The sequence below is a fragment of the Malurus melanocephalus genome, unplaced genomic scaffold (genome assembly GCF_030028575.1).
Source record: "Malurus melanocephalus ecotype Western Australia unplaced genomic scaffold, MMel_1.1 scaffold_1080, whole genome shotgun sequence".
NCBI lineage: Eukaryota > Metazoa > Chordata > Aves > Passeriformes > Maluridae > Malurus > Malurus melanocephalus.
Window position 1 is genome coordinate 1 of NW_026624312.1, and position 21255 is coordinate 21255.

The following is a 21255-nucleotide window of genomic DNA, read 5'->3' on the forward strand; positions in this document are numbered from 1 at the left end:
ACTTTTTAACATCAGTTTCTTAAAGTGATGAACTGTGCAGAAAAAAGATGATCAGCTTCAAATGTTCCCAGTATGACAGGATCCAATGTCTTTGCATTTCTAACTTTTTAATCCAGTTGTGTGGGATTCTGAAGCTCCTGGAGCTGTTTTGGCTCCCGGAGTCTGCCCCTATCCGATGTTAAGGCAGCCAAGGGCCTGCTGCTGTCACTGATTTCGTTTGGGATCTGTCCCTCATTCCCACTGGCCTTGTGCTCTCGTGTCCCTTCCATCCTGAACATTCTGGCTGCATTGGTGATCTCCTCTCTGAATGTGTCCCACCCCCTAATGAGCGCTCTTTTTCCAGTTACACACCTCTAGATATTGTTATTTTCATTTTTTGAACGTTCTGGTGTGATTAGTTCCGAGCTAACTCCCGATATTCCGTGTGTTCCTCAGGAGAAGGCTGCAGCACAGAATGAAGCTGGAGGGAGCTCCTCTGGCTCCAGCTGCCCTCTGCTGATCCACATCAACCCAAAATCTGCTCCTGTGAAGGGAGAATCCTCCCCGGGCTCCACACGGCTCAGAGCAGGAGGCTTCAAACGCACCATCAGAGCTCCAGAGCTGCCTCTGCAAGAGCACAGCCTGCTCTGATCTCAACACTCGGCTTTAAATCACTTCTTACTTCACACAGCATTCGATCCGGGGATTGCTTCTAATTTACATTGGTTAGTTTGCTACAATTCAGCCCGCAAATGTTCAGTTTTTAATGCACTAAATCAGAGCTTTTGCTGATGAATTTATAGGTCATGACATGGCCATTGGCAAAAATGTTTCTTGGTGCCAGAGCTGGAGCAGATCCCAAAAATCCATCAGCTGCAAATAGCCCAAGAAGGAGAGGAATCAATCCTCAATCAGCAGATTGTGGAGCTGCGCTTCCCTGCTGATGTCCCAGCTGCTTTGCTTTTCCAACACAATTCCTAATAAAGAAAAGGGGAAAAAATTGAAATAAAAAAATTAGAAAAAGCTTAGTGAAATGAGCCATTTCCATGTGCCCTGGAAGATCCAGGGATGTGGTTTTTCCATGGAAAAAAATCCTTGTAGCACCACTCATGGTGGGGCAGTGACAGAAAATGTTTGTCTCAGCTGCTGGGTTTGGGGGAGTTCAATAACATTTCTAAAAGAAAAGGAAATCTTATCTGCTGGCAAGGATCTCCAATATCCTGGGTCTTGTTCCATTTGACTGCAGGAAGGGAAGTTGCCTTTCCATCCTCAATTCCTCAGGTTCCCAAATGGAAGGCTGATCATTGGAACTGCATTTGAAAAATTAATCTGTACAATATGCTCAGATGATTAAAGGGTGTGAGGTGTGAGGTGTGAGGTGATGTGAGTCGAGTTGAACGCAGAAACACTGACAGGATCATGAAAGCAGAGCCATTTTTGGGAGAATCTCAGATTTAAACCCTTATTTCTGCTGTTAACACTTACAGGATTTATCTCATAAAAGAGTATCAAACCCAAGATGCAACGAAAATGTAAATGCCCAGATGCAGATTGCCATTGTCAGCGCTGTGTCTGGGGCTCATTTTGAAAGGAAACTCGACTACATGACTGAATAAGGATTTCTGAAAAGCTCAGGGCTTGGCATTGAGCAGAGAAATAAAAATACTCGAAGTTTGCATCTCTCTTTGTTCCACTGGAATGGAGAAAATGAGTGCTCTGAGCAGCAGCACTAACGAGGCCCATTCTAAAATGGCTCAGGACTGATCTTCCCTTGATTTCCCGATGTCTGATAAATATATTTCTGTTCAACTTTTCATTTGAGGAGGAATAATGGCCACAGAATTTCTGAAATACACAGCATTTCAGCAGCTTCGGGAATCTATGCCTCTGTCAGACCACCGAGATCAACCCTTTCTTTTAATGTTCATTATTCCTCTTTATATTCAAACCTCATTTGAGTTATGAATCGGTATCCAGGGCTCTTCTAAATCTTCCAAATCCCAACTTAAAGTGGAAAAAAAAAACCGTAGCAGCAATGGGAATTCCAGTTTAGTAATCAGCTTGTTTTGGGCAGTTTGGACATCACTCATTGTTAGGAGTTTTCAGTGCCACGAAGTGAAACWTCACCTTAGTRCATGATGAAAACAAATGCRGAATTTACCTAAAGAGCAGAAATATATATTTATATTTAATTGAAATTAAATAGTATCTGAAAGTAAGTGCTATAAGGCAGCTTCTGTTTGAAGAAGCGGGGCACAGAATTTTTCGGTGCGTGGTTTAAGCCTCCCAGAGAGTTCTCGAGCTCCTCGTTTCTCTGAATTCGCACCCCGAGAGTTTCGTTTTGACGGCTGCAGGAAGCCTCTCACACCACAAGATGTCTCAGCGAGGAAAAGCCGCGTTTTCTACAAGCATTTCTCAATAGTTTTACTCAGTTTTCTGCTCTTTGCCTTGGTTTTTTCTTAGTGCTTGACAGGAGCTTTTCAGCAGCGCCCGAGCACGCAAAGCCTGGACCAATTTACCCGTTAGCGTGGGCAAGAAATGGGTATTTTAAATTATCAATGATGCAAATGACTCAGTGGAAAACCTGAAGCTGCAAAAAGGGAAGGCTCAATGTAGGTGACAGCTAAGAAATGTGAAAATTTTCCTGTGCAGGTTAAATGGGAGAATTATTTGAATTAAACTTTCTTTAATTTCCACAAGGTCTGACTGTAGTAAGATGCTATATATTTTTAATTRTTYAWMCTCAGGATTAATATTATTTASARTTACTATAAAGAGACAGTTATTTGCGTTATATTTTCTCCACGGTTCCATTATCTTTGGGCCCCACGTTATTTTATCTGTGAAACTGTTGCCTTCAGCGTGTAAGGTTCAGTGAGAACACAGGGAAGTTCCCCCTGTGAGCACAGGGAGGGTTTGCACACATGAAATGTTGACTTTAAAAGAAGAGCAGCTTCAGTTTTTGCTCCAGAATGCAAAGCTGATGGCTGGGAGGGGATTTTTTTTTTCTTTCCATTTCTTTGTGTATCTCCAGCACTCAGTACTTCGCCGTGAGAATTTTCTCAGTTTTCTCTTCCCTTTTCCACTGTAGTGCTGTAGTTTATTTTCCCCCACTTCCCCTCCTTAAATTCTTTCTCTATAGCATCCTTTTTTTAAATTTTGTTTCACCTTTCCAGAGTAATTCAAGCTGTGTAAATAACTGATGAGCACACAAGAATTGTGCGACAACCTATAGACATTTATGTACATTAAACCTTACTTTGTAATTCCTCAGCAGAGGAAAATCCACGAGAATTCAACCCAAAGTTATTTCCTTGTGTTGGGAATAACTGATGGCTCTGAGCATGAGACAAACATTAATTGATCACATATTAATTAAGCTGTTTGCAGAATATCTTTTTCTTTGTCATCCAGATGATCTGAGGGTTTCTGGCAGGAATTTGGGATGGCCCTTCAAGCAACAGAACTTCTCTGAATCCTTCAGGGAAGGTTGAGAGACTCCCATTCTCATGATTAATGTGTGTGCTTTAGATAAAGTAACTGCAAACGACTGATGAAGGCGCAGTTACCTTTTAACAGCCAAGCAGAATTTCAAAGGAGAATGGCCTTTGTCTGGATCGATAAAATTGTTGCTGTAATTGCTAAAACCAAACAATATGCATGGCTCAGGTTTCAGAGCCAGCTGGTTTATTGAACTCACGAAATTACTGATTTTAGCAGATATTTCACCAGAATCAGGCTATTTATAGCAGTAATATAAGGATTAGAAACTTCTACTTGGCCAGGCTAACCAAAAGGGTAAAAACAAAGTAAAACAAGTCAACAAAAGGTAAAAAAAAAGCAAAAACACAGAACAAAAAAAGTGATCTTTGTACCAAAGAAAGCACCTTGTAAGCTTAAAAGGGAACAGATGAATAAATACAAGGAGAACAAGGAAATAATAAAAAATACTCATTAAAAGCTACGGGGCCATAAAGCATTGTCAGCAGGTTTGCATAGCTGGTGGGAAAGGAGTGCTTGAAGGAAGGAGCTGCCAGAAAACAATGAGCTGGGGCTGGAAATGTCTTCGGGTCACGCCAAGCACGAGGAGTGGCGTGAGAACAAACCCAAAATCCCAGTGGAGATGTGAGCACAAGGCCATGGGAGCTGGCACTGCCATTGGGGTACTGGGGCAGGACAGGGACAGCGAGGAAGCTCTGCTGTGGTGAGGGGACACCGAGGTGACAAAGGGGAGGCATCTCCTGCTCCAGGACCACAAACACCTCGAGGGTGAGCAGGACCAGCACAGGAGCAGCTGCGGGACAGAGTTTTGGAGAAACTGCAACCCAGATAACGCTCAGTTTGCTAAACCCCCTGCCTTCAGAACCAGATGGGTCTGGCCTTGGTGCTGCCCGTGAATTTCCATTTGCAAATGGTCCCTGCAGCTGGTGTGTGCTCAGCAAACCTCCACCCGCCGAGTTTACATCCCAAATCAGCGAGTTTACATCCCAAATTACCGAGTTTACATCCCAAATTACAGAGCCCTGGCTAATCCAGGCTGTGGCACTGGAGGAGATGCATGGCCAGAATCCCAACAGGATACCAGAGCTCATTAAAGTGGAAGAGCTTTATTGCAGCTGCAGAGCTCAGCAGGGCCATTGACTGGGGAGAAAAACTGTTTGAAGTGCCCACAGCTCTCCAAAGTGGTGGTGTCTGCTCTGCAGAGACTCAGAACTTGTTTGGCACAGGAAGGGCTTTCTTTTGGTTCAGTTATCTGAAATGAGATGGCACAGAGACATTTGGACATTTCTGATATTGGAAAAGCCTTGTCCTGCATTCCTCAGACACTGCACTTCCCTTGGAGTCTCAATTATTGGGAAAGGATCTCCCAGACAAAGCAGGAGCGAGTGCTGCTGTCCAAATTTGCAATGGCTTCTTCTGCTGCTCCACACCTTCCCTTAAAATGGTATTTCATCCCCTGGAACCATGTTCAGTGAGTTCCATGAGTTATTTCCAAACTCAGAGAGCTCTTTGTGAATTCAAACCACGGGGATCTGATCAAGGAATGGCCACCAGGCCAGGCCCCCATGCTCTGGCTTTGCCAGCTTTTCAATGATCCATCCAAACACATCTGGAGAGGGCACAGAGTCCTGCAGGCTGTGGGTTCCCAAACCCTTCTTCCCCTCGGGATTCCCAATTTCAGGTGTGTTCCACTCTTTTTGTCACATGGGACTCTTTTTGTGTTCCACTCATTTTGTCATGGATTGCTCCTCTGCCAGCACAAAGGAACAGGCGCAGCAAACTCTGCAAGGGATATGAGCAGAGATCAGAGGATTTGAGCCCTTTAACTGCAAACCCCTTGCAGGAGATGGCCAGAATACAGCAATAAAAAATGCAAACCAGCAGGCTGAGCTAAGGAAAAAACTTCCCAAACCTGAAGCAAAATAAATGGCTGACCCCAACTCTTCAAGACCTTTCAGCCCATAAAAAGCTTTCAGCTCTCAGGCTTCAGCTCCACTGCCTCAGGGATCTTCATATTCCAATTTCTCACCATCTCAAAGCATCCCCAACCCTTCAAAAATTCTAATTTTTTTTTAGTGAGTAATCTATAAAAATTCTAAATAGTAAAAGAACCCAAACTTATCTAGGAATAAATTATCACAGTGCTGTGGGTTGGATTTTAGACTAGAAGGAGTCCTGAAACCCCAAGACAATTCTGCTYTCAGTGTTCAGCCAAGCAGCCAAAAGCTCAAACTCTTCACAGGAGGCTGGAGCTGGAAAACACCTCTGGAACTCCCTGGCTATCGATTTTATCAGGAACACGTGATGGGATCAGATATCCAACAATTCCCAGGCTTCCAGCAGCACCCTGGGGTGAGCCTGGGGCAGAGCTGAGCCACAGCTCCACTTCCTCTGCACCTTCCTGCCCACGCCACTTCCCAAAAATTTCTAAGTATCAGGGAGATTCCATGATTTGAGCTCCACGATTTGAGCTCCACGATTTGAGCTCCACGTTTTTAGCCCCACGTTTATAGCTCCACATTTTTAGCTCCACATTTGATCTCCCCAGGGATCAGCCCTTTGTGTCTTATCAGCCTTGCCTTTCTCGTGGTCACTTTTCTCTGTCTCACTAATTTTTTAAAATTCAACTTTCAGGTATCTAATTCCTCTGAGAACCTGTGCCTCCAGCCAGCTTGACTGATATTTATTTTAAAGCTTTAAAATAATTCCATAAGGTTGGGGTCTCCTTGGGCCTGCCTTCACTTCTCTGGGAAACCAGAGCTCTTAGAAAATTCAATTTTTAAATACTTGATATTCTGTAAAGTGAATGGAATTGAGTTTATTCCTTTCCTTTGAAGCCTAATGTAAAATATTCCTTCAAGTTGATGTGTCATTTAGTTTAATTTGATAACCTGCAGGAGGGCCTGTGTGCCTGAGAGCTCATTCTCATTCTGAGCTGTGTGAGCTGCTCTATTTCACGACTTTATTTCTCCCTTCAGAACTTGCTTCTTGGCTAATTAGAGACCCTGCTGCACCCTCATTAAATCTCTCCAGAGTGTTTCTCCCTGAGGAAGTCCTGAGGCCACAGCACTAAATCCTGGTTTATAACAGACCCACGATTCAATTCAGAGAGTTCCATATGACACGTGCAAATGATTATAAATGTAAATATGAAATATCACATTTTAAACATTGAATTGTTTGGCTTAGAAACCTGATGTTAACGACTTCGAAAGATCTTTTTAGGGACAGATGACATTTTCAATTGAGCCTAAATCATCAGAGCAGGCAGTGAGAATTCCAGACACTTGTTCTGCTCTGAGCAGTGGAGTCTCAGCATGACTCAGGATGCAGCCCCTGGTAATTAATTGGTCTCAGTATTAATAACAGCTTCCATTGAGAAACTTCCCTTTGTTTACTATTTCAGCAAATTCACCTGATGATTTTTTTTGGCCTTTGAATAATCTCCGCATGAGACAGCCGGGTATGTCTGGGTGATTTTATTGCTGCTTCACCCTTTTATAACTTGACATTCCTGTCTATTAGTAAGAACAAAATGTAAACATCCTCCTTCCTCCCGACTTCCTTGGGGTGATCCTGCCACAAAAAAAAAAAACTAGGGGCTCAGGAGGACCCCAGCCACAACTTCCATGCTTGGAAATGCCCACAAAACCCTGGGGTTTGGCTCTGCCCTGTGCTGAGGCCACACTGGGCTCCATCTCCTGTCCAGAGGGAAATCCAGCAGGGCAGGAATGAGGGAAGCAGCACTCGGATATCTGGGACAACGGCACAGGCAAGGAGCACATCCTGCTCGTCACAATCTCTGCAGGAATTGTTTCTAGGATGCAGAAACCTCCAGCAAGTTCTCTGAGAGCTGAAGCTCTAACCCCACTCCATTTTTACATGAGAAAAACATCCATGGAGCATTTATTACAATTATTGGGTCATTGCTGACTGAGCAGCTTGGCTGGTTTACACCTTAACAAAATTGATTTCAATCTGCATTGATTTAAGCATAACTTGAACACTGCTCACCTATTTTGTTTCCACCTGCTCAACTGCCCCTTTCTCATCATTCAATTTCAACTGAATAAGCCCAAGTCAATAAAAAAATAATAATAAAGTGCTACAGAGTCCTATTTCAGGTATGAGATATCCCATCAGGTACATCAAGTATCTGCAGGTATAACAGGATTTCACATTGTCCAAGTTCTTTATAAATATTTACCAAGTCCTTTATAAATATTGATATGTAAAAATTCTCCAGAATCCAGTCTTTCCAGACTTAATCTGTCCAACAAAATCTGTTCACAGTCACCAGAATTGGAAGGTAGAAATTCTTAGAGGGTATTGAATTCCTTCAGGCTGAAGGTCTCCTTGGACCTGCTGAACTGCTTGGCAAAGGTGGACACTCTCTGGAAAGCTTCTTCCAGCCCTTGTCCCGTGATGGCACAGCAGGGCTGCACGTACCAGTTCCTGTCACTGCAGTACTTCTTCATCTTGAACTTCCTGGTGATCTCCTCAGCGTTCAGAGCTCCGGGCAAATCCTGTTTGTTGGCCAGCAGGACCACTGGGACGTTTTTGAGAGATTCGTTCTTTAAAACGAGCTCAAATTCTCTCCGTGATTCCTCCAGCCGGCGCTTGTCCGAGCTGTCCACCACGTACAGCAGCCCGTCTGTGTCCTCCAGGAAATTTTTCCAGAGCTCTCTCATTTTCTTCTGCCCTCCAACATCCCAGAAGGTCAGCGTGAAATCCTTCCCTGCTTCGATCATATCCACATTGAAGCCGATGGTTGGCATTGTCAGAAAAGCATCTTTATACCTGAACCTGCAGAGCAGCGTGGATTTCCCCGCAGAATCCAGCCCCAGCATCACGATGTTGGCTCGCTTCACCGAGGCTTTGGTGTGCTGGAGACCCATTTATCCCAGGAATTCCCAACTCCAGCCTGGAGCTGGGATATCTCCCCGTGTCGTGGAGCTGAGATGTGAAAGATGCTGCCTTTCCTCGTCCTGAGGCAGGAGAAGAGGCAGCTCTGAGCTCGGAAGCAGCCAAACCTCTGCACAAACACACGCTGCTTTTATGGACTGGATAAGAAGGCAGGAGGGTTTGGAGGGTGCAGAGCTCCGTGCCAAGCCTGTGGGTGGGTCTGGGATGAGTAACCAGCACCCGGTGGCACAGGCACAAAGGTTAGCAGCGTGTTCAAACAGCCACGCTGCTCCCTGCGCCAGGGAAACGGCTGCTGTGCCTCAGGGAGAACCCCCTGTGTGTTCACATCCATTTGGGGAGAAATGAAATAAGGACATGAGCAGTGAGGAGGGGAGATGGAAGGGTTGGATGTCATTATCAAGGCACAGGATGGCCAGGTCGCTGATTTATCAGTGTGTCTCATCTCCCTGCAAACTGGGACCTCTAACGAGAGCCTGCCCAGACCCTGGACCTGAGTTCCACTAAAGCTGGGCTCTGCTCCTGCCTCAGGCTGCCTCAGTGACTCCTCCTGCCAGGGCTGTAAACTCAGGGACTTTGTTTGTGTTGTTTGGGACCGAGTTTAACTGCGTCCTGCCAGGTCAAGACTAAATATAGGCCTTGTGACCGGGTCATCACCGAGGCGCCACCGCATCAAACTCAAAATCCCGTTACTTTCATTTCACTCTATTCTCTGTTTGCCCAATGAAGATTTCTTTCAGGAAAGGGACAACAAGYGAGGAAATAACYGAATCTTGATAATTTTCTCGCCACYATTCTAAACAGCAGARTWWACCAAGAGGAGATAGAAAATTTAGTCTGTTATTAATGAACCCCTGTTGCCTCTCTGTTTTTCTGACAATGGATGCACACTGGGCCACTCTGACACATCCTGAGAGCTGCACTGCTTGCCCTTACACCCAGGAAACCATCCCTCTTTGCTTCAGAAAATCCAGAATCAGCAAAAAGATGTGAAGGTCTTGTGGCCAGAGGAGCTGCTGACTGATAGGACAATCATTCTGATAATTACGACATTGGGTTGCGTAAAATCCACCTCAGCCCTGACAGACAAGTTCTAATCTGGTTTCTCTCGAAGTTAAAAGGGTTAGACCGGGACTAATTGGGGGCAACAAGACATGACAGTGACGTACTCACTGCTGTGCATTTTTCATCGTTAATAACACCTAATAGGGATTCTCTGTAGGGTTTTTTTCCAGCAGCAGGGCAGGATGTATTAAACCAGGGACAGAAAAACATTTGCATTTATTTTAAATAAAGTACATGGATTAATTGAAAGATGAGGAGGCGGGAAACTCTGCAAAACCAGTTTTAATGAATCAGATGGATCAGAATTCCCTGGATTCCAATAAAATATGGATATCCTGAGCAGAGCAGGGATGGATGGTCTGTCCCCAGCTGTGGTTTGAAGAGCACTCCAGTTCTCTGCTCTGGGTTTGCTCCACCTGTACTGGGTGTTTATGGTCACRAGTGTGGTTTCACTTCAAACGGGGATCAGACACAGCCTGTGTTTTTATGAGATCAATTTTATGAGATCATTCATGTGCTGGCCAGGCAGGACAGCGGGGCCTCTGCAGGCTTCTCACTGCACCAGAGTCCAGAGAGAGATCTTRTTGGAAACAGTGGAAAAGTGAATATTGGGGTTGCTCATCTCTGGGCCAAGGGACTTGGAAACAATACATCTCTGTGAGTGTTGAACTGTGTAAAGGAAAAAAAAAAAACCAGTAAAAGGATGTGTGTTTGGAATATTTTCCTTGGCACATCCTGGCCAGTAAATCCAGTAATGCCTGATTCTCTGTCACTTCAAATGGAGTGTTGGAGGGTTTTTATTTTTTTCCCAGTTTTTGGTAACAATCTTGTAGTCCAGAGCTGCTCCCTATCAGGATTCCCGGCGTTGCTTTGGAGCCCCTATCCTGTGTGGGATCAGAGGACAGAGCACCACACAGCCTCTGCTGTCTGTTCTACCCCTGAGCTGCACCTGAGCCCTGGAAAGGACAGAACCTCCACCTCTGCTTCACCAAAGTTGGGTTTGCTCTGCCAGCCCGGGGCTCTCTCCTCTGCCTTGAATTTGCGTTTAAATTCACCTGCAAACCGCGGAGTAATAAACCCGGGTTTTATCTGATTTAACCCCAGCTAACCCGAGCTCCAGCCCTGCACAGTAACCCTTGGTAAAACCGGCAGCTTGAYAGAAACCGTGACATTCCCAAATTGGGAAACTCGGGCAGCACATCCCAGCGAAGGTGTGATGGATGCACTAATTAKGGAATGAATCCTCCTTGGGGGAGCTGCCAGCGGCCCGGGCACGAAGGGGAAGGGATTTCCACTCGCTGCTGCCGGCTCTGCTTCGCTCCGAGCGCTGCCGGAGAGAATTCCCGGGGGAGGCGGAGGAGCGGGGGCCGCTCCTCGGGGAGGCGGAAGAGGAGGCGGCCGCTTCCCGCTGCTGCCGGAGCGCCGGGCGGGGACACGGTAAAGGGTACGGGGATGGGATGGGAAAGGGAATGGGAAAGGGATGGGAAAGGGATGGGAAAAGAGAGCACCGCGGTCCCGGTGGAGTGAGGTGGCTGCAGGGGCAGCCGAGCGAACCGCGGCGTGAGCGAGCCCCGAGCGCCGCTCCGGTGCTGGATTTGAAGGGAAAGCAGAGAAATGCCTTGAAATGGGTGCGTGGATTCGGCAGAGGGCGGCACAGCCCCTCGCAGCCATCCCGGATCTCCCGGTTCATCCCCGTGCTGGGAAAAGGTGCGTGGAACGGAGAGCGGGGATGGCTTTGGCAGAGGGGAGCGTGTCGCTGTTGAAGGTCCTTTAAACAAAAATCTCTAAGTTTTGTTATGTTAGAGCATTGCAGACCGGGACCTTGCGAAATTGCCTCCAGTTTCGATTTGGTTTACGTTTAGAAAGGCACAATCGGTGGCTGGGTTGGCGTGGAAGGACCTTAAGGATCACCTCGTCCCCACCCCCTGCCATGTGCACCTTCCTCCAGGGCCCGTCCCACCTCGCCTTGAACAGGGACAGGGATAGATTCCCAAATTATTTCTGTTGGCAGCTTTAAAAACGATTTATTTTATGATACATCTTTCATTATGGTATTGTAAAATCTTTATACTCTGGGCTATTGCTTATGATAATTAGTAATCTTTAATGAATATGAGGATTTGCTGCCTTTTTCCTGCCAAGCATGTCCACACTCCAYAATTCCCTACCTGCAGCAGAGTGGGGATCTGAAATCCCTGTGGAGCACTCTCAGCCTCGCGTTTGTTTCAAAGTTCACCAGTTTGATCTGTTGGCACCATCTCGGTCTGTCCTGCTGGGMCACCTTGGAGGGAAATTAAAATAATCCCCTGGAAGGAGCAGTTCCTGCTGCAGCTGCTGAGCACAAATGGAAGGGGAAAACTGCCAGCAAAAAGTCTGGAAATGTAAAAAAGCCGATGTGGGAAGCTGGGAGGGCTGCGGCTGCTCCGTGACTGAGCAAAGTGCTCAGAGCTCACTGCTCCAACCTCCTCACTTCGGTTAAAGCCAAAAGAGGAGAAGGTGGGGATTTCTTTCCCCGTGTGGTTGGTGTTTCCCAGGATTTGCTGTTTTCCTGCTGTGTTTGGAGCGGTTAATCCCGCAGGATGAGCGCCCGGAGCTGGGAATGCTCAGGGCTGCAGAAATCACCGGAGCTGGGAATGCTCAGAGCCACAGAAATCACAGGAGCTGGGAATGCTCAGGGCTGCAGAAATCACAGGAGCTGGGATGCTCAGAGCCACAGAAATCAGAAATCACCGGAGCTGGGAATGCTCAGAGCCACAGAAATCAGAAATGGCCGTGTCACGGCAGGCAGGGCAGGGCAGGGAGCAGCCGCATTTGGGGCACTGGATATCCCACAGCAAGGTACAGAATTCCCATGAGGATCCAGCACCCTTAAGGTTGTGTTTTGTTTAGTGGGGGACCCGAATTGGTGTTTATTTTCCCAGATTTCTCATTATTTTATCACCCAGAATGTCATGCAATCAGGTTTTTTTTGCCTGTAAACAATCAAAACATTTACAATATTTTTCCATTAGGCAACCAAGAACCGATCAAACTCTGACATGCTTTTAAATTGATCATAAAAGTAAATGTAATTGATATAAAACCGAATAATAAGCACTGATACATAACTTGGGTTTTTTCTTCCAGTGTGTATTTTCCTACTGTCCACTGCAAGTCAGGTTGGTGCATAAAAAGAGAAGATTCCTGTTAGCTAATTACTGATTTTGAGAGGAATCAGTCCAAAACTCTTCTATTTAAATGCTTGATATAAAATTGCTTTAATCCATTTGAAAGCCATCACTGTTGAATTGTTCTCCAAATGCTCCCTTTAAAAGATGATTAATTTAAACTCAGATCCTGCACAGAAACACGAGGCAGGTGGGCTCTGGCAAATCCAATTCCCTTGGATTCCGGAGTGCTGTGCTGGGGGTTGGATTTATTTGTCAAATATCAAACATTTATGAGCCCAGTGGTGGTATTTTTGAAGATAAGGAGTCATTAACTGTGCTGTGAAATCGATMCTTCCATCATCCTGACTCTGTCTTCGTGTGTGCTCATGCAGGATAAATATTATCCCTGCAAACATCAGGAACCTTTTGGAGTCCCCACAGCAAGGCACTGGAATTATTTTGGCTTAAAGATGKCTAAAGGATGATAGAGCATGTGGAGTTTGAGGGAAATACAGGAAAGGCAAACACTGGAGGCTACAGGAGTGGGAGTCTGGCTTTAAATTCAATTTTGTGAAGATTTATCCACTGGAATCTCATCCTGACAATGAAGCAACAGCTTCAGCCTGGATTACACAGGAGTTTGGCAGTACCAGGTTGAGGCGTGTGCTTCAAATCCAAAAATGACCTGGCTGACGGTAAAAATCCCAATGATTTTGATCCAAAATGGCTTTATTAAATCTCTTGGTTTAAGGAAGTTGATTTTTACCTTCCCCCCTTTTCATTATGAGCAGCTGCTCAAGCCTTGAATGAGGATGAACTATTTGCTTATGAGGATGAAATATTTGCTTATGAGGATGAAATATTTGTTTGTGAGGATGAAATATTTGCTTGTGCTTCTGCTTTCTTGTCCCATTTGCTCCGGCTCACACAGATCAGTCGGACTTCACAACAAAACTCGGAGGTCTCTGAGCATCCATTTGCTGAGCCCTTTGTTGGATTTTGTGCACGGTGCTCTCTCCTCGAGSTGGAGTGGAATCAGAGAGGTTGTGCTGAGATTCCTGGGGTCATAAACCTCAGAATGGGAGCCTGGGTGGAGATCAGGTCCGTGCAGAGGGAATTTCCAAGGTGAAAGCCATGAGGTTTCAGTGCAAACCCTGCTGGGCAGCAGCTCCGTGTTCTCTGCCGTCCATGGGATGAGGGCTGTCACATCTGGACAGGAACGCTTGGATTTGCTGGATTACAGCCCAATTCCAGCTGGCAGCACAAGGAGAAGATACCATTTGAATCACAGCACCCTGAATGCCACCCTTCCCTTTCTTTTCCAGCCAGGAAGATGTTTCAGGAGCCGTGGAGCAGATTCTGAGCGGCACCGAGGGCTCCCCACCATGACAGCGGCTCCAGCCGGTGCTTTGCTCATGAGACCCCTGCACTGGGTTTTTGTGTTCCTGCTGGGCTTTTCCCTGCTGAGCCTGTGGTACATCACGGTGTCCTCTCGCCTCGCCCTGGACCACACCAAYGTCATGTATTTCTACGAGTACGAGCCGGTGTACGAGCGGCGCCGGCCCTTCACGCTGCGCGAGCGCCACGGCTGCGCCGACGTCCAGCCCTTCCTGGTGATCCTGGTGGCCTCCAGCCCCGGGGACGTGCAGGCCAGGCAGGCCATCAGGGCCACCTGGGGCTCGCRGCGTTCCTGGCAGGGCCAGCGGGTGCTGACGCTGTTCCTGCTGGGGCGCGACGCGCGGCCCGAGGAGGCGGCGGCGCTGTCGGTGGAGGACGAGAGCGTTCTCTACGGGGACATCGTCCGCCAGGATTTCCTGGACACCTACGACAACCTCACCCTGAAGACCATCATGGCCTTCCAGTGGCTCTCTGAGTTCTGCTCCAGYGCCAGGTTCTTCATGAAGACCGATGTGGACAGCTTCATCAACACTCCCAACCTGGTGAAATTCCTGCTGCGGCTCAATTCCTCRGAAAATGTTTTCACGGGGTATCCCCACATCGATAACTTTGCCTACAGAGGCTTTGTCAGAAAAAGATACATTTCTTATGAGGAGTATCCCTTCAGGCTGTTTCCACCCTACTGCGGTGGSATGGGATACATTTTGGATGGAAAACTGGCCCGGAGGGTTTATGAGCTGATGGGCCACGTCAGACCCGTGAAATTCGAGGATGTTTACGTGGGAATTTGCTTAAATATACTCAAAGTCAACATTACTGTTCCAGAGGATGCAGAACAATTCTTTCTSTATMRAATCAACTTTGATATCTGTARGTTCAGACATTTGATTGTAGTTCAYGGCCTTACATCCAGTGAAATGATCCAGTTCTGGCACCATTTGTCATCCAACACCTCCCAGACTTGCCCTTGATTCTGGGTTCGTTTAGAATCTCAAATTTGGGGTAAAAGTGGGTTCAAGAGATGGCTTTGAGTGCTTTTCTCTAGGACACTCCAACGCTGTGAAATCAAAGCGGCAGGGATTCACCGAGCACTTTTCCAGGTGTGTATCCCACACCCAGGGGATATTCTGGGATGTGCTGTCCCCCTGTGCTCRSAGCAMCCCTGGGATTTYCCCTGCACCCTCGGGAAGCACAGAACCCCACTGAGGAGTGATGTCWGTGCCAAGGTACCACTTTGGATGGTGCTTCCCCAACCCCTGCCTGGACTGGTTTTCTCATTTGATTGCCATCTCCAATATTTTTTCTCTGCCCAGCAGGAAATTTAATCCAACCCAAGCTTTTTTTTTTCTTTGTAACCCTCCTGAGAGTGTCCCCTCTTGATATTTGAATGCATCACCTCCACAGCATTTCCAGGGGTGTTCCCAGCCTGGGGATCCCATGGGATTCTGCCAATGTGGTGCACTCTGTGTGTCTGTGTCCACATTAAATTGGCTTTGGTGTCTGCTGGAGTTCCCASACCAGGGCAGGGTTCTTGGTTTATCACATTCCAATTAAAGGAGGCCGATGTTTTCCAAGGGATCTTAATAAATCAAAAATATTTTTTAATTAGGTCTGAATATCTTGCAAATAAAATATTGCACTACGATCCAATCAAATCAAATTAATATTTGTCAAATGCCATTTGGCATTTCTCACCAAACAGCTCTGCTGCCTGGGATGRTTTCAGATGTGTGGAACCACCCTTGCCAAAGCTGTAAGGAGAAGATATTAAAATCCCAAACATTGTGATGCATCCCAGGAGTTTTGGAACCCTGCAGGAAAGATGAACCCAGAATCATTTCTATTATGGTTTATATCCGTTTCTAAATCATTTTTGTTCTGATTTTCAAATKCACAAAGGAAGAAATCCCCCCGTTTCCATTGGAAAGAAGAGCAGCTCCTCCCCGTGTGTAAAGACCTCTTTGTCATCACTTTATTCACATCAGCAAGGCCCAGTTTTCAGGAGTTTACACCTCGAATGGACAACGATACAGAATYTGCAATTGCATGAACAGAATTAACCTGGACATATCCACTACACGGGGGAGAGGCTGCGGGACACATCCCAGCTTTCCTTCTGGGGAATTCCCAGGGATTTCTGGAGCGTTCCCAGGGATTCCTGGTTCCCAGGGATTCCCAGTTCCCATCCCAGGGATTCTCACGGAATTCCCAGGGATTCCTGGGGTGTTCACAGGGATTCCCAGTTTCCATCCCATGGATTCCCAGGGTGTTCCCAGAGATTCTCGGGGCATTCCCAGGGATTCTCAGTTCCCATCCCAGGGATTCCTGGGGTGTTCCCAGGGATTCCCTGGATGTTCCCAGGGATTCTCAGTTGCCATCGCAGGGATTCCTGGTTCCCAGGATTCCTGGTTTCCATCCCAGGGATTCCTGGGGTGTTCCCAGGGATTCTCAGTTCCCAGGGATTCCCGAATTCCCAGTTCCCATCCCAGGGATTCTCATGGAATTCCCAGGGATTCCTGGTTCCCATCCCAAGGATTCCCAGGGTGTTCCCAGGGATTCCTGGGGCATTTCCAGGGTTTCCCGGTTCCCAGGGATTCTTGGTTCCCATCCCAGGGATTACTGGGGTGTTCCCAGGGATTCCTGGGGTGTTCACAGGGATTCCCAGTTTCCATCCCATGGATTCCCAGGGTGTTCCCAGAGATTCTCGGGGCATTCCCAGGGATTCTCAGTTCCCATCCCAGGGATTCCTGGGGTGTTCCCAGGGATTCCCTGGATGTTCCCAGGGATTCTCAGTTGCCATCGCAGGGATTCCTGGTTCCCAGGATTCCTGGTTTCCATCCCAGGGATTCCTGGGGTGTTCCCAGGGATTCTCAGTTCCCAGGGATTCCCGAATTCCCAGTTCCCATCCCAGGGATTCCCGGGGTGTTCCCAGGAATTCCTGGTTCCCATCCCAGGGGGTGCCCAAAGCTCCAGGGCCGCTGAGGTTCCCCCAGTGCCCTCAGCACTCCGGGCTTGTGGGCAGGGCTGGGTTTTGCTGCGGTTCGAGGATGGGATGGGGTTTTTTTAGGGATAAACACTTTTTTTAGGGACAACACTCTCTAGACAAGATGTCAATGTCCTAAGGGTGGATGTTAAGAAGGTGGGAGTTTTTTAAAAAATAAAGGCTTTGTTTTTTTTTTTTTGTTGGAAAAATACAGTATTGCATAACTGAGGGCGYGATGCTCTTGCATTGCCAGATCTGGGTGAAATTCCAGCTGTGCCASGGGATTGGATTGTTCTCTGAGCAGATCCTGAGAGCCCTGGGAGACAATTGCCTCATTCCACCATTTCTCACACATCTGAAACCCCAAACCCCTTTGTTTTTCTCCAAGCTTGCCATGGTAAATGCTCAGGAATAAATTATTTGCCCCAAGAACACCGAGACTCCGGTTTGTATTGCTTTTTCCCCCAAAAATGTAACGATGGCTCTGCAGCCTTCAGGAAATGGATAAAGCAAAGTGCTCGTGGTGAGGGAGGAATGAGAGTCACTAGAATTGAGGATGGATGGAAATTCTCCTGTCACCTGCAGGAATTGGGGGTTTTTGTGCCCCGAGTGCTGRCACTGCTGCCAGGTTACAGGGCTGAGGTTTTTACACACAGTGATCTCTTTGTGCCACCTGAAATGAATTGTCATCCACAGCAAAAACATCCATCCTGGTTTTCCTAAAACCCCCTCATTCCCAAATCTGGTTTGGTTTGGAGTCTGACCTATTATTGCTTAAAAAGGCTGTMAAATTCCTAACCAAGCTCCTGTTTCTGCCTAAAGCCGTTCTTGGGGAAGTTTTTAGTGTGAGCAGCCAGAAAAAAGGTGAAAAACTTCAAACCATGAAATAATCTGGGCATTGAAGTAGGGGGGGCCCAAATTTTACTGCACCTGCCTGGAATATTGTACTGAAAATGAACCCTAAAACACAGGCTAAAACTTTTCCAAATCCTAAGGTTTTTTTTTTTTTTTTAATTGTGCAGCAAATCCAATATTAAATCAGAATTCCAAATATTTGTGATCTTTATAGGAAAACTGTGGGGTTTTTTTTACTTGAAAAGCTGAATAATAATAATAACTTTAATTTTGATTTTAATTTTAATTTTAATAGTAATAAATTGGGCAAAGATGTTTGGAAATTGCTGCTGGGTGGGGAGCAAAAGTTAAGTGAAATGGGAAATTGGCAGTCTGGATATTATTTCAGAGGAGATAAAATGCTGCAATGTTTTGAGTGCATTCTGGAGCAATCAAATTCCCAACAAACCCTGAAGCAGATGTAGGGGCAGCATTCCACGTGGTCAGTATTCCCAGAATATCTGGAATATTTCCCGCAGTAACACAGCGGGTTGGGCACTGGGATTTGAATTCATTTATCCCAGGGGTTTAGAATTTCAGGGAATGCTGTGGGATTTGAGGGAATGCTGTGGGATTCCAGGGAATGCTGCTGGATTTCAGGGCCACTAGAAGGAGCCCCGGTGCCACCATCCCGGCTGTCCCCAGCTCCAAGGGAAAGGCTGGAGAAATTCCCCTTTTCCCAGMTGGATCCAGGCTGTGTCCTGAGAGGCACAATGGGAACATCTCCCATAAAGGAGATGGGGAAGGCAAACCCCACTCCCTGTGAGCCCTGCCCGGAGCTCAGCTCCCCCACAGCCATGCCATTCCCACTCCAGGATCCTGCATTCCCATGGAATTATCACCCACAGACTGCATTTCCCAGTGCTCTGACCTCAGATCCCATATCCCTGAAATAACTCTGCAATTATTAACATCAGATCCCTTCTCTCACTGAAATAATTCCGCAATTATTAACATCAGATTCCTTTTCCCACTGAAATAACTCCGTAATTATTAACATTTCCTGCTAGCTGCTCCATTTAACTGCCAGAATGCAGTTCAGAGTCACAGAATGTGCAGAGCTGGGGATGAAAATTGCCAGGAACCCTCCAGTCCGTGTGACAGGAGCTGTGCAGGCTCGGTCAGAGGGTGCTGGACACAGTGGATCTCCCCCGAGCCCGGGACGAGCAGAGGATGCCATGGGATCCAGACACGTTTTCCACAGCACTGGGAATCCCAGCAGAGCTGATTTAGGGCTGGGATAATCCCCCAAAATGAAAGGAGGGATGTTTGCTGGAGGAGACGTGACCTAGGGACAAAACTGAAAGGACAAAGATGGGAATTCCTTCTGGAGGAGGAATTTGTGCTCTTTGATTTCTGCCTTGAGAGACCCCAATCCCCTCAGCACCCCCAGCACAGCTCAACCTCACCCCAAACTCCTGATTTTTGCCTTGAGAGATCCCAAKCYCCTCAGCACCCCCAGCACAGCTCAGCCTCACCCCAAACTCCTGATTTCTGCCTTGAGAGATCCCAATCCCCTCAGCACCCCCAGCACAGCTCAGCCTCACCCCAAACTCCTGATTTTTGCCTTGAGAGATCCCAAGCTCCTTAGAACCCCCAGCACAGCTTAGCTCACCCCAGACCCTGCATGTGGGTGGGTGGTGGGTGCCAGGCAGCTGCCAAAGGAGGAAAATTGTATTGGTGTAAGGAACAGGCAGTGCCAGCTCACCCATCCCACCCCATCCCTGACCCTCCTCAGACCCACACCAGCACCCCAAAGGCTCCAGCAGATTGTCCAGGATCATGCTCTCKGGGAGATCCCGAGGATTTTGGTGAGGCAGGATCAGGATGAAGGAGCCACCCCAAATCCTGCTCTGTCCCTCTGCCCCTCRTGACACAGCTGGCTCCAGATGTGCAGCAAACTCCGACTGCCCTCGCTCCAACCTACAGCACTCACAGGTTCCAAAGGACAATTAAATACTGACAAATGGAGTTAGAGCTAAACAGACTTTTAAAATCTYGATTGAACACAACCTCTCATCTCTACAGTGCAACAATGCCTCTTGGCATCTCCACRTCATCCCAAAACCCGGCTCTGCCCCGGGATTAACACCACAAATCCRTCTGCAGTGGCACAAGGAAGTCTTTAACAGGCTCGACTTCCACCAGGGGAGCTCTGAGGTTTCTTGAGAGCCCTGCTCGGGTGAGTTCTCCAACAGTCACTAAGGAAATTCATCTTCTCTTGCATCACTTCCCAAGTCCATGCCGTAAAAATAAGGTCAGGGTGATTCTCGGCGAGCGACAGACATTCTGCTCTGCTCCCACCCAGGAGGTGTCAGAGCTCCCGGGGTTTTGCTGAAGTTCACCATTAGCTGGTTTGGATACAATATGGCCTAGAAGAACGGTTCTAGAGTAATGCACAGCCTGAATAAAGGTGGGAATTCAGGAGCTCTACCTACTCACATGCTTGGCAGGGGTTTATTTCGGGGGCAGGCCGGACGAAGCGAGAGCCAGCARTGGCAGCAGGCTGAGAGTTGGCTCCTCTTCCTCCTTCACACGAAACCCCGCTCTCCTCTGCACCCTCCTCGCTGCAGCTGAAGGGATGAGGAAGATGAGGGACACGGGAGCAGCTCCTGAGCAGCGCCGCCCACCAGGGAAAAGCAGCAGCAGCAGCAGCAGCAGCAGCGCCCTGCACACGGGAGGGAGGGAGGGCAGCGCCCTGACCCACAGTCTGCCCGGGATTCCGACACCAAAGTGGGGAACGGGAGCTTACAGAGGTTCCTATGGATCGGGGGGCGCGGGGCGGGCCGGGGGGCTCTGAGGCTCATGGTTGTATTGCTCCTTTGGTCGAGCCCAGGGCAGGAGCGGCTCCTCCCGTCCCTCAGAGCCCGGGGACGCTTCCCGCTGCGGCCGAGCCCCCAACGCTCCAGCAGCGCTCACTGCTGCTCCTCCGCCTTGCTGCTGTTCCTGAACTTCACCACCATGACGGTGATGTTGTCGGGGCAGCCCCGGTAGAAGGACTGCAGCACGATGCTCTTGGCGCCGAAGTGCGGCTCGTCCAGGCGCTCCTTGATGAAGCGCACGGCTTCCTCGTTGCTGAAGGCGTCCCACAGCCCGTCCGAGGCCAGGATCATGAAYTCGGGCTGCAGCTTGTCCAGGTCGAAGCTCAGGATGTCGGGGTCGGGGATGACCACGTTCAGGTTCTTCAGGGGGTAATCGCCCAGCGAGCGCGACATGGCCAGGATGCCCTGAACGCGCCACGAGCCGTTGAAGCTGATGAARCCACCTGAGGAGAGATGGAAACGCTTAGAGCAGCTCCTGCTGCTGGAAAACTGATCAGAATAAAATAAAATTATATAAATTTTGTCAGTGATTTTGTTTGCC

The 21255-nt window shown here is 47.8% G+C and overlaps 3 protein-coding genes across 5 annotated transcripts in view; 1 reads left to right on the plus strand and 2 right to left on the minus strand.

Annotated features, from left to right (window-relative positions):
* Positions 1-7075: 7075 nt before the first annotated feature.
* LOC130586151 (ADP-ribosylation factor-like protein 14) lies at positions 7076-8576 on the minus strand. Its single transcript, XM_057386868.1, has one exon. The coding sequence runs from the start codon at positions 8376-8378 to the stop codon at positions 7800-7802; it is 579 nt and encodes a 192-aa protein (XP_057242851.1). The 5' UTR covers positions 8379-8576; the 3' UTR covers positions 7076-7799.
* A 2183-nt stretch (positions 8577-10759) lies between these two features.
* On the plus strand, positions 10760-15180 carry B3GALNT1 (beta-1,3-N-acetylgalactosaminyltransferase 1 (globoside blood group)). 3 transcript variants are annotated; one of them, XM_057386861.1, is made up of 2 exons: positions 10760-10912; positions 13943-15180. In XM_057386861.1, the coding sequence occupies exon 2, from the start codon at positions 14003-14005 to the stop codon at positions 14984-14986; it is 984 nt and encodes a 327-aa protein (XP_057242844.1). In that variant the 5' UTR covers positions 10760-10912; positions 13943-14002; the 3' UTR covers positions 14987-15180. The 3 variants fall into 3 exon arrangements, with proteins under 3 accessions (XP_057242844.1, XP_057242846.1, XP_057242845.1); XM_057386863.1 differs by having other exon boundaries at positions 10760-10905; XM_057386862.1 differs by lacking the exon at positions 10760-10912 and adding an exon at positions 10959-11175.
* A 5384-nt stretch (positions 15181-20564) lies between these two features.
* Positions 20565-21255, minus strand: part of PPM1L (protein phosphatase, Mg2+/Mn2+ dependent 1L) — a 24746-nt gene continuing 24055 nt past the window's right edge. Inside the window, exon 3 of the mRNA XM_057386864.1 lies at positions 20565-21157. Within this exon, the coding sequence (XP_057242847.1) occupies positions 20808-21157 (350 nt within the window). The 3' untranslated portion in view covers positions 20565-20807. The remainder of the gene's footprint in view (positions 21158-21255) is intronic.